This window comes from Bombina bombina, chromosome 3 (genome assembly GCF_027579735.1).
Source record: "Bombina bombina isolate aBomBom1 chromosome 3, aBomBom1.pri, whole genome shotgun sequence".
NCBI lineage: Eukaryota > Metazoa > Chordata > Amphibia > Anura > Bombinatoridae > Bombina > Bombina bombina.
This window is the reverse complement of record NC_069501.1, coordinates 299,055,374-299,073,695: the sequence shown is the minus strand read 5'-3', so window position 1 is coordinate 299,073,695 and position 18,322 is coordinate 299,055,374. Positions and strand designations below refer to the sequence as shown.

Here is an 18,322-nt window from a genome sequence, read left to right as displayed (position 1 = left end):
AGTGGGAACAAAATACGGCTCTCAAAAAATCCCTGCAGGATAAACCTGTGTATCATCTCTGGAGGGCAGTGCCTGGATACCGGTTATGATTATAAATTAAAGGAGAGAAAGAAAAAGAGGCATCATATGGCACACTAGAGTTGAGAGCCTAAGTTAACAAATTATTGTAGGCTAGCACAAAGGAGAATAATAATTAAAATATAACTTTTATTAATTCATTCCTAAAAAATAAAAAAAAGTGTGTGGTGATTTAAAATAGGGTATCAATTGTAGTGGATAGATGTTTAGTGAACAATTGTTCATTCGGATAAGTAATGTATCCCTACCTCTATATAATCATATAAACAGTGTAAATGATTCACATAGACACATAATGTATCACATAATATGTGCCACGTTTACTATTGGAGTAGTTGGATTGTGAAACTTTATTCAAATTGTATTAGTATATACCTGATACAAATAAACTACAAATGATCCCTAAGGTGACATGGATTGTCATAATTTAAGTAAGTCAGATTAAAAAAGTAGTGTCCCAAAAACGGAACACACTAGATTAAACCAATTAAAAATAGCTTCTTATTAAAAGAAGGAGAACATTATTTTCTTTTTTCTCTAAACATCTATCCACTACAATTGATACCCTATTTTAAATCACCACACACTTTTTTTATTTTTTAGGAATGAATTAATAAAAGTTATATTTTAATTAATATTCTCCTTTGTGCTAGCCTACAATAATTTGTTAACTTAGGCTCTCAAATCTAGTGTGCCATATGATACCTCTTTTACTTTCTCTCCTTTAATTTATCACCCTGTTGTTATGCCAATCGAATTGCATGCCTATGGTTTGCCATGCATTCCCTTAGTGTTCCTGAGGTTTTACCCACATAAAAACTGGAACATGGGGAAAACAATAAGTACACAACGTGTGTAGTGGTACATGATAGAGAGTGTCTGATGACATAGTTCCGGTTGGTATGTGGATGATGAAAGGATTTGGTGTTGATCAGTCCATTACATGTAGTGCAACCCAAGCAGCCAAAGGATCTTTTTATGTCAGCCTTAGCCTTGGTGGTATAACTCCGTTTGGGATCCGTTTTCACCAGCAGATCCTTCAAATTGGTTCCCCATTTGAAACCCACCATAGGGTCTAGGTTACTGGCAAAGTGGAGTTTTGGGTCCGATGTCACAATTGGCCAGTGAGTTTGAAGTATTTGTCCAGTTTTCCTGGTACTTGGTGTAAATGTAGTGGCCATGATATAAGCATTGAGCTCACAAGAGCGCGCTTCCATAGACTCCAATGGGAGCCTCTTTCTCATGCTGTCAGACACGGCATGAGAACCTACCACAGCAAAAGGGGTAAGTCGTGCAGCAAATTTAAATATGTATGTATATGAATATATAAATATATATTTATGTGTTAATATGTGAATATACACATATTAACACATAAATATATATTTATATAAGCATATACATATATATTTATAGGGAACACAGTTCCCATAGACTGCAATGTAAAGGCACTTTTTAGTGCCGTTTTCTTCTAACACCTCACAGCCACTATTTTTAACCCCTAAAAATTGCTCTGTCCAGTAGTTTTTTTTATGGAAAACAAAAAGCTACATTTTGTTTTTCCATAAAAACTCTTTATTTTAGGGGCACTTTTAGAAAATTAACCAGAAATCTGATCTGTGGTTAATTTTCTAAGTGCTAATTGCTATCGCGATCTTGGGGTAGCAATAACCATAAATTAGCGCTCCACTTGTAATCTAGGCATTTGTGTCATTTTCTAGGCATTTGGTTTATCTTATCTCTCTATACAAAGTGAGACCAATACTCAGAGCCCAATAATCTAAATTTCTTTGTTCAGGTGAGATGATCTAAGAAGCCTTGTCAGTAAAATTTTCCTTGAGAGCTGTTTATCTCACTATGCAGGGTTCTGTATATGAAGAAGAGACTCCTATATTGCAGTTCGGGAGTGTAATTTACTTCTAAACCTTCTTGTTATACAGCTTTTCTATAACCAGTACTTATGTATTGAAATATTCAGTATAAGTGGGGATACAATAAGCAAAAATGGCTATTAAAAATGAAACAATAAAGGTAAAGGACACATTTTAAAGCAATTTAAAATGGATCATTGGGAACACATTAAAGGGGAGAATAAAATGACAGTACATTTTCCCTTTAAAAGGGACATTGGAACTCAAAGTTTTTCTTTCATGATTCAAAAAGAGAATACAATTTCTCTTGTTAAGTGTATCCAGTCCACGGATCATCCATTACTTGTGGGATATTCTCCTTCCCAACAGGAAGTTGCAAGAGGATCACCCACAGCAGAGCTGCTATATAGCTCCTCCCCTCACTGCCATATCCAGTCATTCTCTTGCAACTCTCAACAAAGATGGAGGTAGTAAGAGGAGAGTGGTTTATTATAGTTAGTTCTTTCTTCAATCAAAAGTTTGTTATTTTTAAATGGTACCGGAGCGTACTATTTTATCTCAGGCAGTATTTAGAAGAAGAATCTGCCTGCGGTTTCTATGATCTTAGCAGAAGTAACTAAGATCCACTGCCGTTCTCACATATTCTGAGGAGTGAGGTAACTTCAGAGGGGGAATGGCGTGCAGGTTATCCTGCAATAAGGTATGTGCAGTTAACATTTTTCTAGGGATGGAATTTGCTAGAAAATGCTGCTGATACCGGATTAATGTAAGTTAAGCCTTAAATGCAGTGATAGCGACTGGTATCAGGCTTATTAACAGAGATACATACTCTTATAAAAGTACAATATAAAACGTTTGCTGGCATGTTTAATCGTTTTTATATATGCTTGGTGATAAAACTTATTGGGGCCTAGTTTTTTTCCACATGGCTGGCTAGATTTTTGCCTAGAAACAGTTTCCTGAGGCTTTCCACTGTTGTAATATGAGTGGGAGGGGCCTATTTTAGCGCTTTTTTGCGCAGAAAAAAATACAGACAGAGACATTCAGCTTCCCTCTGCATGATACAGGACATCTCTGAAGGGCTCAAAAGGCTTCAAAAGTCGTGTTTGAGGAAGGTAACAACCACAGTAGAGCTGTGGCAGTTGTGACTGTTTTTAAAAACGTTTTTGTCATTTATTAATCCGTTTTTGGTATTAAGGGGTTAATCATCCATTTGCAAGTGGGTGCAATGCTCTGCTAACTTGTTACATACACTGTAAAAATTTCGTTAGTGTAACTGCCTTTTTTCACTGTTATTTCAAATTTTGTCAAAATTTGTTTTTCTTAAAGGCGCAGTAACGTTTTTTATATTGCTTGTTAACTTGGTTTAAAGTGTTTTCCAAGCTTGCTAGTCTCATTGCTAGTCTGTACAAACATGTCTGACACAGAGGAAACTACTTGTTCATTATGTTTAAAAGCCATGGTGGAGCCCCATAGGAGAATGTGTACTAAATGTATTGATTTCACCTTAAACAGTAAAGATCAGTCTTTATCTATAAAAGAATTATCACCAGAGGGTTCTGTCGAGGGGGAAGTTATGCCGACTAACTCTCCCCACGTGTAGGACCCTTCGCCTCCCGCTCAAGGGACGCACGCTAATATGGCGCCAAGTACATCAGGGACGCCCATAGCGATTACTTTGCAGGACATGGCTGCAATCATGAATAATACTCTGTCAGAGGTATTAGCAAGATTGCCTGAATTAAGAGGCAAGCGCGATAGCTCTGGAGTTAGACGAGATACAGAGCGCGTAGATGCTGTAAGAGCCATGTCCGATACTGCGTCACAATATGCAGAACCTGAGGACGGAGAGCTTCAGTCTGTGGGTGACATCTCTGACTCGGGGAAACCTGATTCAGAGATTTCTAACTTTAAATTTAAGCTTGTGAACCTCCGTGTATTGCTTGGGGAGGTATTAGCTGCTCTGAATGACTGTGACACAATTGCAGTGCCAGAGAAATTGTGTAGGCTGGATAAATACTATGCAGTGCCGGTGTGTACTGATGTTTTTCCAATACCTAAAAGGCTTACAGAAATCATAACTAAAGAGTGTGATAGACCCGGTGTGCCTTTTTCCCCACCTATATTTAGAAAAATGTTTCCAATAGACGCCACTACACGGGACTTATGGCAGACGGTCCCTAAGGTGGAGGGAGCAGTTTCTATTTTAGCAAAGCGTACCACTATTTCGGTTGAGGACAGTTGTGCTTTTTCAGATCCAATGGATAAAAAATTAGAGGGTTACCTTAAGAAAATGTTTATTCAACAAGGTTTTATTTTACAGCCCCTTGCATGCATTGCGCCTGTCACTGCTGCAGCGGCGTTTTGGTTTGAGGCCCTGGAAGAGGCTATCCATACAGCTCCATTGACTGAAATCATTGACAAGCTTAGAACACTTAAGCTAGCTAACTCTTTTGTTTCTGATGCCATTGTTCATTTGACTAAACTAACGGCTAAGAATTCCGGATTCGCCATACAGGCGCGTAGGGCGCTATGGCTTAAATCCTGGTCAGCTGACGTGACTTCAAAGTCTAAATTACTCAACATTCCTTTCAAGGGGCAGACCTTATTCGGGCCTGGTTTGAAAGAAATCATTGCTGACATTACTGGAGGTAAGGGTCATACCCTTCCTCAGGACAGGGCCAAATCAAGGGCCAAACGGTCTAATTTTTGTGCCTTTCGAAATTTCAAGGCAGGTGCAGCGTCAACTTCCTCTGCTTCAAAACAAGAGGGAACTTTTGCTCAATCCAAGCAGGCCTGGAACAAGGGCAAGCAGGCCAGAAAGCCTGCTGCTGCCTCCAAGACAGCATGAAAGAATGGCCCCCTATCCGGCAACCGATCTAGTAGGGGGCAGACTTTCTCTCTTCGCCCAGGTGTGTGCAAGAGATGTTCAGGATCCCTGGGCGTTGGAGATCATATCTCAGGGATATCTTCTGGACTTCAAAGCTTCTCCTCCACAAGGGAGATTTCATCTTTCAAGATTATCTGCAAATCAGATAAAGAAAGAGGCATTCTTACGCTGCGTGCAAGACCTCCTTGTAATAAGGGTGATCCATCCAGTTCCGCGGACGGAACAAGGACAGGGTTTTTATTCAAATCTGTTTGTGGTTCCCAAAAAAGAGGGAACCTTCAGACCAATTTTGGATCTAAAGATCTTAAACAAATTCCTCAGAGTTCCATCATTCAAGATGGAAACTATTCGAACCATTTTACCCATGATCCAAGAGGGTCAGTACATGACCACAGTGGACTTAAAGGATGCCTACCTTCACATTCTGATTCACAAGAATCATCATCGGTTCCTGAGGTTTGCCTTTCTAGACAGGCTTTACCAATTTGTAGCTCTTCCATTCGGGTTGGCTACAGCCCCAAGAATTTTTACAAAGGTTCTGGGCTCACTTCTGGCGGTTCTAAGACCGCGAGGCATATCGATGGCTCCTTATCTAGATGACATCCTGACACAGGCGTCAAGCTTTCAAATTGCCAAGTCTCATACAGAGATAGTTCTGGCATTTCTGAGGTCGCATGGGTGGAAAGTGAATGAAGAAAAGAGTTCTCTATCTCCTCTCACAAGGGTTTCCTTCCTAGGGACCCTTATAGATTCTGTAGAAATGAAAATTTACCTGACGGAGTCCAGGTTATCAAAACTTCTAAATGCTTGCCGTTTTCTTCACTCCATTCCGCGCCCCACGGTGGCTCAGTGCATGGAAGTAATCGGCTTAATGGTAGCGGCGATGGACATAGTGCCATTTGCGCGCCTGCATCTCAGACCGCTGCAATTATGCATGCTCAGTCAGTGGAATGGGGATTACACAGATTTGTCCCCTCTACTAAATCTGGATTAGGAAACCAGAGATTCTCTTCTCTGGTGGTTATCTCGGGTCCATCTGTCCAAGGATATGACCTTTCGCAGACCAGATTGGACGATTGTAACAACAGATGCCAGCCTTCTAGGTTGGGGTGCAGGCTGGAACTCCCTGAAGGCTCAGGGTTCATGGACTCAGGAGGAGAAACTCCTCCCAATAAATATTCTGGAGTTAAGAGCAATATTCAATGCTCTTCTAGCTTGGCCTCAGCAACACTGAGGTTCATCAGATTTCAGTCGGACAACATCACGACTGTGGCTTACATCAACCATCAAGGGGGAACCAGGAGTTCCCTAGCGATGTCAGAAGTCTCCAAGATAATTCGCTGGGCAGAGACTCACTCTTGCCACCTATCAGCGATCCATATCCCGGGCGTAGAGAACTGGGAGGCGGATTTTCTAAGTCGTCAGACTTTTCATCCGGTGGAGTGGGAACTCCATCCGGAGGTGTTTGCTCAATTGGTCCATCGTTAGGACAAACCAGAACTGGATCTCATGGCGTCTCGCCAGAATGCCAAGCTTCCTTGTTACAGATCCAGGTCCAGGGACCCAGAAGCGACGCTGATAGATGCTCTAGCAGCTCCTTGGTTCTTCAGCCTGGCTTATGTGTTTCCACCGTTTCCTCTGCTCCCTCGACTGATTGCCAAAATCAGACAGGAGAGAGCATCGGTGATTCTGATAGCGCCTGCGTGGCCACGCAGGACCTGGTATGCAGATCTGGTGGACATGTCATCCTCTCCACCGTGGACTCTGCCTCTGAGACAGGACCTTCTAATTCAAGGTCCTTTCAATCATCCGAATCTAATTTCGCTGAGACTGACTGCATGGAGATTGAACGCTTGATTCTATCAAAGCGTGGCTTCTCCGAGTCAGTCATTGATACCTTAATACAGGCACGAAAGCCTGTCACCAGGAAAATCTACCACAAGATATGACGTAAATATCTTCATTGGTGTGAATCCAAGAATTACTCATGGAGTAGGGTTAGGATTCCTAGGATATTGTCCTTCCTCCAAGAGGGTTTGGACAAAGGATTATCAGCTAGTTCTTTAAAGGGACAGATTTCTGCTCTGTCTATTCTTTTACACAAGCGTCTGGCAGAAGTTCTGAGACGTCCAGGCATTTTGTCAGGCTTTAGTTAGAATTAAGCCTGTGTTTAAACCTGTTGCTCCTCCGTGGAGCTTAAACTTGGTTCTTAAAGTTCTCCAAGGGGTTCCGTTTGAACCCCTTCATTCTATTGATATCAAACTTCTATCATGGAAAGTTCTGTTTCTGATGGCGATTTCCTCGGCTCGAAGAGTCTCTGAGTTATCTGCCTTACATTGTGATTCTCCTTATCTGATTTTTCATTCAGATAAAGTAGTTCTGCGTACAAAACCTGGGTTTTTACCCAAGGTGGTTTCTAACAAGAATATCAATCAAGAGATTGTTGTTCCATCATTGTGTCCTAATCCTTCTTCGAAGAAGGAACGTCTTTTGCATAATCTAGAGGTAGTGCGTGCCTTGAAGTTTTACTTACAAGCTACTAAAGATTTTCGTCAAACATCTAGCCTGTTTGTTGTTTACTCTGGACAGAGGAGAGGTCAAAAGGCCTCGGCAACCTCTCTTTCTTTTTGGCTTCGGAGTATAATCCGTTTAGCCTATGAGATTGCTGGACAGCAGCCCCCTGAAAGGATTACAGCTCATTCTACTAGAGCTGTGGCTTCTACCTGGGCCTTTAAAAATGAGGCTTCTGTTGAACAGATTTGCAAGGCTGCGACTTGGTCTTCGCTTCATACCTTTTCAAAATTTTACAAATTTGTTACTTTTGCTTCTTCGGAGGCTGTTTTTGGGAGAAAGGTTCTACAGGCAGTGGTTCCTTCCGTTTAAGTTCCTGCCTTGTCCCTCCCATCATCCGTGTACTTTAGCTTTGGTATTGGTATCCCACAAGTAATGGATGATCCGTGGACTGGATACACTTAACAAGAGAAAACATAATTTATGCTTACCTGATAAATTTATTTCTCTTGTAGTGTATCCAGTCCACGGCCCGCCCTGTCCTTTTAAGGCAGGTCTAAATTTTAATTAAACTACAGTCACCACTGCACCCTATGGTTTCTCCTTTCTCGGCTTGTTTCGGTCGAATGACTGGATATTTCAGTGAGGGGAGGAGCTATATAGCAGCTCTGCTATGTGTGATCCTCTTGCAACTTCCTGTTGGGAAGGAGAATATCCCACAAGTAATGGATGATCCGTGGACTGGATACACTACAAGAGAAATAAATTTATCAGGTAAGCATAAATGATGTTTTTTAAAAAGTTTCCAAATTTAGTTTGTTCTCTTGTTATTCTTTATGGAAGAGATATACGTGCACATGTCTGGAGCTCTACATGACAGGAAATAGTGCTGGCATCTGGCGCTCTTTCTAATGTATAACATTGTTGCAGATACTGCTGCCATATAATGTTTCAGACATGTGCACGCTCCTGATCTAACCTTCCTTCTATTTAACAAAGGATACCAAGAAACAAAGAAAATTTGATAATACAAGTAAATTGGAAATTTGTTTAACATTCTATGCTCTATCTGTATCATGAAATTTTTTTTTGTGTTTTATGTCCCTTTAAGAGTTGCAGCCTAATCTTGCTTGGTAATTTTCACAAAATGACAATAGATATGTTTAAACTGTTTCTGTTTGTCCCATTCAAATAAATGTTTTATTTGCTTGCATTATTTTGTAGACATCAAAGTCTTTCAGGAACACTTATGGACTCTGGCTAACCAGACATGGGTTGACATTATCCCCTTTCCACATCCGTTGGCAAAGTACTCTTTTCAACCATCTGTTTTACAAATGGGGACGTTGGAAGCCTCGGTTTCTCTACATATGGTATGGTTTTTACAGCTAATTACAAATTCGCTTATAAACACTAAAGATGAAGAAAATGTCATTATTATCAGATACTTGCCTAAAGAATTCAATCTACTATATAATCAATTACCCTAGCACAGGAGTTTACAACTTTTTTGAAAGAACAGTAAAGTCAAAATTTACATTTCCTGATTGAAATAGAGCATGCAATTTGAACTTTGCAATGCAGTTCTATAATCTTATTAGCTTCATTCTCTTAGTATCCTTTGTTTAAAAGTATGTCTAGGTAAGCTCAGGAGCAGCAGTGCATTACCTGGAGCTAGCTGCTGTTTGGTGACTGCACATCTATTCCTCTTATCATTGGCTCACCCAATGTGTTCATCTAGCTGTCGGCCCCAAGGTGAAACATGCAGTAATCTGAGATGTAATCAAAGAAAATGCATCATATCTGCAGAAAGAACAGGAACTGTTAGTGCTTTAACTTTACAGCGCTGCTCCACATCAGGCTGTTCTCTTCAAACAGAGCTTTGCTCTGGCTACACTATATACATTTTCCTTAACACAGCACATCCACAGCAAAGTGCTGTTTTAAGTGAACAGTCAAATTTGCAGTAGCGTTGCAAAGAAGCAGTGCATTGATTGTTGACTAGCACTGTTGCCCCTGTTTTGAAGAGTAATTGTATATACTCTGCATTAAATTCAGAAACTTTACAATCACTTTAAAAATTATCTGCAGAAAAATTTTTACTAAAAAAAAATCTTATTGCAGAAAGTTAAAAAAAGTTCTGTTTTTGGGGCTGTCGGTAGTGCATTTTTGTTCCTTTTTATATAGGTTACCAAGATAATAAAGCAAATTTTATAATATAAGCACATTGGAAAGTTGTTTATAATTGTATGCTCTATCAGATAAATGAAAGAAACATATTGGGTTTCATGTCCCTTTAAGTGATGGCCTACTCTAGTTTTTTTCACTTGCAGTCTGGCAAACATGTTTTGGTCATTTGTTAGTAGAAGGGGAAACAACACTTCTATATGCAATCCACAATATCAGAAATAAGGGTTTTAGAAATATGCATATAAGATTATCATAAGCATCCGTTTACACAAAAACATGTTGGATCCACCTAGACAGTCAAAAAGTTAACTGACTGGCACTGTGCATGCTGTAACTAGGAAAAACAGACAAATTCGCCTGGTGCTACTACCCTTCTAATGAATTACAAATACTAGGAAACAAACACCAAAGCAGGGGATAAGAGAGGAAGGAGGGGTTTAAGTGCATTATATCTGTCATGCGGTGTATTGTTGCTTAGCAACTGTTTGTTTTTTCCTTGCATCATTCCTTGTTTGCCCATTTGTTGGAACGTGTTCCTGGGTGCGCTCTCGTAATTATTTTCCATTTGCCTACTGGACTTTGGCCGTCTCTGTGTTTTGATTCAGTTTTTACCCCTTGACTTTGCTTCTGTTTTTCCAATTTTTGACCTTGTCCTTGATCGTGAGTTGCCGAACCCCTGCCTGTCCCTGGACTCTGCTTTGTTTTGCTCCTATTGGATCCATGTCTGACAAGTACACTAATAGACTCTAATAAACAATTCATTACAAATGGGCCACATGGAACCTAAGGAAGTAATGAAAGCTGTTACTCAGCGTCAACTCCTGGATGCCTCTTTAGCTCACCTGTAGAGTCTGGATTCCAAAATAGATCAATTAACCAAGATGTTTAAGGCTTTTATGCGAACTACAGTATTCCCTAGGAGAAATCTTACTACTCGTCCTTTGGAAAATTAATCATGCTGTCACAAGTAACTCGATCAGTAGCTCATTATGCAATCAAGTTTTCACAAACTTGCAACAGAGACTAACTGGGATCACGGATCCCTTAAAGCTGCCTTCTGATAAAGACTCTCGAACGATTCAGTTTTTCGGGACCTACCTGACTGGAGGCTTTCATTGCATTGACTGGACACTAGACATCAAGGTTGATTATAACAGAGAGACTGTATTGGGATATATTGCAGACCACTTATCCAATTAGCTACTCGCTTTGTTTCTCCCTCCCTTAATATGACTGTCTTTCTAAAATTGCAAAAAGCCAAAAAGAATCTCCCAGCAAACATTGCAACTTTAGGAAATCAAATTTATGTTCCCTCAAGTCATTACAAGCGGTTCGCTGATCATTGGAGACGTGCTTCTCCCCTTTACCAGCTGGGTGATCATGTATGGGTCTCTACAAGGCATTTGCATCTTAGAATACCCTAACTCAAATTTGGCCTTTGATTTGTTTGACCCTTTCGGCTCATTTGACAGGTTAATCCAGTCTATCTCCCTTGGAGCTTCCTCCTCATATGAAAATTCATCCAATTTTTAATATCATTATTAAAACCTGCTGTTCGCAAATGGTTGACAGCCTGTTCCCGTTTTTATTTATGCACAACCTGAATACAAAGTGTCCCGTATTCTGGACCCAAGATGTCACGACTGGCCTACAATATTTAGTAGGGATGTGCATTCGGCAGTTTTGTTAGCTGAAGAATGTGGAAGAAGATGGCCGCTCATAGAATTCGTCTTTTTTCAGAGCCAGACTTCTTCTTGTTAAAGTGCAACACACTAAGATCTAGATTTACACAGATCTTAGTGTGCTGCACTTTCACAAGAAGAAATCTGGCTCTGAAAAGACCCAAAGGCTGGAAGGAGTTCCCAATTCCGGAACATTCCTGGTTTTAGTCTCATGATCTGCATGTTGCTGCCTTTTACTGTTCCTACCCTTTGAAGCCTTGTCAGGCCCCAGGAGGGCTACTGGGGGGGCAACTGTCAAACGTGTACTGTTGCTTAGCAACCGTTTGTTTTTCTGCCACATAATTTTTGACACTGTTGTTTGGCGTCATCGCTGGTGGTTGTCTGTGGTTTTTTTTTTTTTTTTTTTCTGCTTCGGGCACTATTTATTGACACTAGTTTGTTCCTTTTTTTTTTCCGTTTGTTGGACTGTGAAAAGGCATGAGCTGGCAACTAAAAAAAAATTAAAAATACAGCAAACGTATTTCTCTTACAAGGTGTATCCAGTCCACGGATTCATCCTTACTTGTGGGATATTCTCATTCCCTACAGGAAGTGGCAAAGAGAGCACACAGCAAAGCTGTCCATATAGCTCCCCCTCAGGCTCCGCCCCCCCAGTCATTCTCTTTGCCGCTCTAACAAGTAGCATCTCCACGGGAGGGTAAAGGGAATGTGGTGTTAGATTTGTAGTTTTTTTTTATATCTTCAATCAAAAGTTTGTTATTTTGAAATAGTGCCGGTTTGTACTATTTAATCTCTAGCAGAAAGTGATGAAGAATTCTGCTGAGAGGAAAATTATTTTAGCATGTTGTAACTAAAATCCGCTGCTGTTCCCACGCAGGACTGAGGAGTACCAAGTAAACTTCAGTTGGGGGGAACAGTTTGCAGGCTTAACTGCTACAAGGTATGTTCAGTCATCTTTTTCTAGTCAAGACTTAGTAATGCTAGAAGACTGACAAGAATCCCCATGTGGGGAAGGTAATCCATATTCTGAGACTCAGTATAGAAGGAAGGCTTATTTGACAGGGCTAAATTGACTGGTGGACACTGTTAAAGGGCAATTGATTATTTTTTAACAAAATATAATCATTATACATGGTTTTTATCACTTTTGGAGTGTTATTTGGGGTTTTTATTCCACATGGCAGTATTTTGGACACCTATTTAGGGTTATGAAGGCCCCACAACTCCGGAGTGGAGAGGGAGGGGGCCTAATTTTCGCGCCTCAGTTGCGCTCTTCATTTTGCAGACAGCTTCATGCAGCTTCTTGTGGAGGGTCCTAAAACTTCTTGAGGACTTCATAGAGGCTTACTTTTCATCAACTAATCCCCAGGGGCAAGGTAGGGCCACAGCAGATTGCTGTGGCATGGTGCTGTAGTTTGCTAACCGGTTGTAAACTTTAGGTTGCTCCGGTTCGGGCATTAAGGGGTTAATTGACTTGATATTTGCTGTGCAACCATTACCAAGCATTAAGATCGTGTGGTGAAATTTTCAGAAAGATTGGATCATTTTTGAACATTTAGTAAAAAAGTGTGCGCTTTTATTATTTAAAGGCACAGTACCGTTTTTTCTCAAATTGTTTTTTTCTGTCTTTAACTGCTGTCTAAGTCTGTTTAACATGTCTGAGCCTTCAGATAGACGTTGCTCTATGTGTTTAGTAGCCATGGTGGAACCCCCTTTACATTTGTGTTTAAAGTGTGCTAATGTATCTATGCATTTTAAAGATAATGTTGTTTCACTTAAAAATGTAGCCCAAGATGATTCTTTAACAGAAGATAATGAGGATAGTCCACCTTCCTCTCCCCATGTGTCGACACCAGTCACGCCCGCGCAAGCTATGCCTAGTACCTCTAGCGCAATGGTCCCTATTACATTACAACAATTAGCAGCAGTCATGGATAATTCCCTTGCTGAATTTTTATCCAAACTGCCAGTTTTTCCTAAAAAGCGTGATAGCTCGGTTTTAAGAACAGAGTATGAGCAATCAGAAGCTTTGGAAGGTTTATCTGTTGTACCCTCACAACACTCTGAAATGACGGTGAGGGATGTGCTGTCTGAGGGAGAAATTTCAGATACAGGAAAGATTTCTCAGTGGGCAGAATCAGATTCCTTAGCGTTTAAATTTAAGCTGGAACACCTCCGCGTACTGCTTAAGGAGGTATTAGCTACGCTGGATGATTGCGACCCCATGGTGGTCCCAGAGAAATTGTGTAAAATGGACAGATTCCTAGAAGTCCCTGTATACACTGATGCGTTTCCGATCCCGAAGAGGGTGGCGGACATTGTGGATAGGGAGTGGGAGAGACCAGGTGTACCCTTTGTCCCCCCCCCTCTCTTTAAGAAAATGTTCCCTATAACTGATCCCAGGCGGGACACATGGCAGACGATCCCTAAGGTAGAGGGGGCAATTTCAACACTTGCCAAGCGCACAACCATACCAATTGAAGACAGTTGTGCTTTCAAAGATCCTATGGATAAAAAATTGGAACGTTTATTAAAGAAAATATTTGTTCAACAAGGTTTCCTTCTCCAACCTATTGCCTGCATTATTCCTGTGACTACTGCAGCGGCTTTCTGGTTTGAGGCGCTGGAGGAGTCGCTCCACACAGAGACCTCATATGACGAAATTATGGATAGAATTAAAGCTCTAGAGCTGGCTAATTCTTTTATAACAGATGCCGCTTTGCAATTAGCAAAGTTAGCGGCGAAAAATTCTGTTTTTGCCATCATGGCGCGCAGAGCGCTCTGGCTGAAATCATGGTCGGCCGATGTGTCTTCTAAAACTAAGTTACTGAATATCCCTTTCAAGGGAAAGACCCTTTTCGGGCCAGAGTTGAAAGAGATTATTTCGGATATCACTGGGGGAAAGGGCCATGCCCTCCCGCAAGATAGGCCTTTTAAGGCTAAAAACAAGGCTCATTTTCGTTCCTTTCGCAACTTCAGGAGCGGTCCTGCTTCAACCTCTGCAACCGCAAAGCAGGAGGGTAACACTACACAGCCCAAGGCAACCTGGAAGCCTTTGCAGGGCTGGAACAAGGGTAAACAGGCCAAGAAGCCTGCAGCTGCTACTAAGACAGCATGAAGGGGTAGCCCCCGATCCGGGAACGGATCTGGTAGGGGGCAGACTCTCTCTCTTTGCTCAGGCTTGGGCAAGAGATGTTCCCGATCCCTGGGCATCAGAGATAGTTGCTCAGGGATATCTTCTAGAATTCAAGGACCTTCCTCCAAGGGGAAGGTTCCACATTTCTCGTCTGTCTTCAGACCAGACAAAGAAAGAGGCGTTCTTACGCTGTGTAGAAGATCTAATCAAGATGGGAGTGATATGTCCAGTTCCAATTACAGAACAAGGACTGGGTTTTTACTCAAACCTGTTTGTGGTTCCCAAAAAGGAAGGAACTTTCAGATCAATCCTGAACCTAAAAATTCTTAACAAATTCCTCAGAGTTCCATCCTTCAAGATGGAGACCATTCAGACAATCTTACCGATGATCCAGGAAGGTCAATATATGACTACCGTGGATTTAAAGGATGCGTACCTTCATATTCCTATCCACAAAGATCACCATCAGTTCCTAAGGTTCACTTTTCTGGACAAGCATTACCAGTTCGTGGCCCTTCCCTTCGGGTTAGCCACCGCTCCAAGAATTTTCACAAAAGTGCTAGGGTCCCTTCTAGCGGTTCTAAGACCGCGGGGCATTGCAGTAGCACCTTATCTGGGCGACATCTTGATTCAGGCGTCGTCTTTTCCCAGAGCCAAGGCTCATACGGATATTGTTCTGGCCTTTCTAAGGTCTCACGGGTGGAAGGTGAACACAGAAAAAAGTTCTCTGTCCCCACTCACAAGGGTTCCCTTCCTGGGAACATTAATAGACTCGGTAGAAATGAAAATATTTCTGACGGAGGTCAGAAAGTTAAAGCTTCTAAGTACTTGCCGAGCTCTTCATTCAATTTCTCGGCCATCTGTAGCTCAGTGCATGGAGGTTATCGGATTAATGGTAGCAGCAATGGACGTAGTCACATTTGCTCGCATTCATCTCAGACCACTGCAATTGTGCATGCTCAAGCAGTGGAATGGGGATTATGCAGATTTGTCTCCTCAAATCCAACTGGACCAGAAAACCAGAGATTCTCTTCTCTGGTGGTTGTCTCAGGATCACCTGTCTCAGGGAATGTGCTTCCGCAGACCGGAGTGGATCATCGTAACGACCGACGCCAGTCTGTTAGGCTGGGGCGCGGCCTGGGGCTCCCTGAAAGCTCAGGGCCTATGGTCTCGGGAAGAGTCCCTTCTCCCGATAAACATTTTGGAGCTGAGAGCGATATTCAATACGCTCCAGGCTTGGCCTCAGTTAGCGGCGGCCAAGTTCATCAGATTTCAGTCGGACAACATCACGACTGTAGCATACATCAATCATCAGGGAGGAACAAAGAGTTCCTTAGCGATGAAGGAAGTAACCAAGATAATCAGGTGGGCGGAGGATCACTCTTGCCACCTATCTGCGATTCACATCCCAGGAGTAGACAACTGGGAAGCGGATTTCCTAAGTCATCAGACTTTTCACCCGGGGGAGTGGGAACTTCACCCGGAGGTATTTGCTCAGCTGACTCAGCTTTGGGGCATTCCAGAGTTGGATCTGATGGCGTCCCGTCAGAACACCAAACTTCCTCTTTACGGATCCAGGTCCAGGGACCCCAAGGCGGCTTTGATAGATGCTCTAGTAGCGCCTTGGTCCTTCAATCTGGCCTATGTCTTTCCACCGTTTCCCCTTCTCCCTCGGCTGATAGCCAGAATCAAACAGGAGAAGGCCTCGGTAATTCTGATAGCGCCTTGCGTGGCCACGCAGGACTTGGTATGCAGACCTAGTGGAAATGTCATCTGTCCCACCATGGACACTGCCAATGAGGCAGGATCTTCTAATACAGGGTCCATTCAAGCATCCAAATCTAGTTTCTCTGCAGCTGACTGCTTGGAGAGTGAACGCTTAATTCTATCCAAGCGTGGGTTCTCTGTATCAGTCATAGATACTCTGATTCAAGCTAGAAAACCTGTCACCAGGAAAATTTACCATAAGATATGGCGGAAATATCTTTGTTGGTGTGAATCCAAGGGTTACTCGTGGAGTAAGATTAGGATTCCAAGGATATTGTCTTTTTTCTCCAAGAAGGATTGGAGAAAGGGTTATCAGCTAGTACCTTAAAGGGACAGATATCTGCTCTGTCTATCTTGTTACACAAGCGTCTGGCAGATGTACCAGACGTTCAAGCGTTTGCACAGGCTTTAGTCAGAATCAAGCCTGTCTAGAAACCTGTGGCTCCTCCATGGAGTCTAAATTTAGTTCTTTCAGTTCTTCAAGAGGTTCCGTTTGAACCTTTACATTCCATAGATATTAAGTTATTATCTTGGAAAGTTCTGTTTTTGGTAGCTATATCTTCTGCTCGAAGAGTTTCAGAATTATCTGCTTTGCAGTGTAATTCACCCTATCTGGTGTTCCATGCAGATAAGGTAGTTTTGTGTACCAAACCTGGTTTTCTTCCTAAAGTGGTTTCTAATAAGAATATTAACCAGGAAATCATTGTTCCTTCTCTGTGTCCTAATCCATCCTCAGGGAAGGAACGACTATTACACAATCTTGATGTGGTTCGTGCTTTAAAATTCTATTTACAAGCAACTAAAGATTTCAGACAAACATCATCCTTGTTTGTTGTCTATTCTGGTAAGAGGAGAGGTCAGAAAGCAACTGCTACCTCTCTTTCTTTCTGGCTGAAAAGCATCATCAGATTGGCTTATGAGACTGCTGGACGGCAGCCTCCTGAACTGTGGCTTCCACATGGGCTTTCAAGAATGAGGCTTCTGTTGAACAGATTTGTAAGGCAGCGACCTGGTCTTCACTGCATACTTTTGCCAAATTTTACAAATTCGATACTTTTGCTTCTTCGGAGGCTATTTTTGGGAGAAAGGTTTTGCAAGCAGTGGTGCCTTCCGTTTAGGTTACCTGTCTTGTTCCCTCCCTTCATCCGTGTCCTAAAGCTTTGGTATTGGTATCCCACAAGTAAGGATGAATCCGTGGACTGGATACACCTTGTAAGAGAAAACAGAATTTATGCTTACCTGATAAATTACTTTCTCTTACGGTGTATCCAGTCCACGGCCCACCCTGGCAATTAAGCCAGGTTAAAATTTTTGTTTAAACTACAGTCACCACTGCACCCTATGGTTTCTCCTTTTTCTCCTAACCGTCGGTCGAATGACTGGGGGGGGCGGAGCCTGAGGGGGAGCTATATGGACAGCTTTGCTGTGTGCTCTCTTTGCCACTTCCTGTAGGGAATGAGAATATCCCACAAGTAAGGATGAATCCGTGGACTGGATACACCGTAAGAGAAAGTAATTTATCAGGTAAGCATAAATTCTGTTTTTCTTCCTACAGACAGCCCCACGAAGGCGGACGTTTTGTTGAATGACAGCCATACAAACCCATTGGACCTGATATGCATCCGTTCCAATTAGCATGTAGTGTTGTCATGTGGCGGATAGGAGTCGCCTGACCCTTTTTTTTTTTCAAAATAATTTTTTATTGAGGTACAACTGAAGTTTAACAGATATAGCCATAAAAAAAAAGGTCAAATGGTACACAATCTGAACAATCGGGCCACTGCATAGTATCAAATACATAGTTCTTGAGACGCCAATTGGCGTTTACAAATGTCAGTATTGGCACAAAATATAAGGAGTATAGAAAACATAGTAGTTTTATTAAATGAACCAGAACTTACATATATATATTGTAACCTCATTTTATATTTTATTTATTTATTCCCAGTTATGTAGGACACTTTAGACAAGTGTCCTGACCTCTAATCATTCAGTGCAACCCATTTATATCAATGATATCCCAATGTTGGGATCAAATCATATTTGGATTAGTAATTAACTTACCTCCGTAAAAGAGTAGGTCTATTGAGTTATGTTAAGGCGTGTGCGGGTGAGAGCATTATACAAAAAGGTCTTCTGTCAGCGTGATAGTAAGAAAGGGGGGGGGGGTAAGGGGGAGGTCAGGAAGGAAGGGAGA

General features: G+C 41.8%; 1 protein-coding gene across 1 annotated transcript in view; it reads left to right on the top strand.

Annotated features, from left to right (window-relative positions):
- Positions 1–18,322, top strand: part of MBTPS2 (membrane bound transcription factor peptidase, site 2) — a 274,634-nt gene that overhangs the window by 22,804 nt on the left and 233,508 nt on the right. Inside the window, exon 2 of the mRNA XM_053706375.1 lies at positions 8,575–8,723. Coding sequence (XP_053562350.1) covers positions 8,575–8,723 — 149 coding nt within the window. The remainder of the gene's footprint in view (positions 1–8,574; positions 8,724–18,322) is intronic.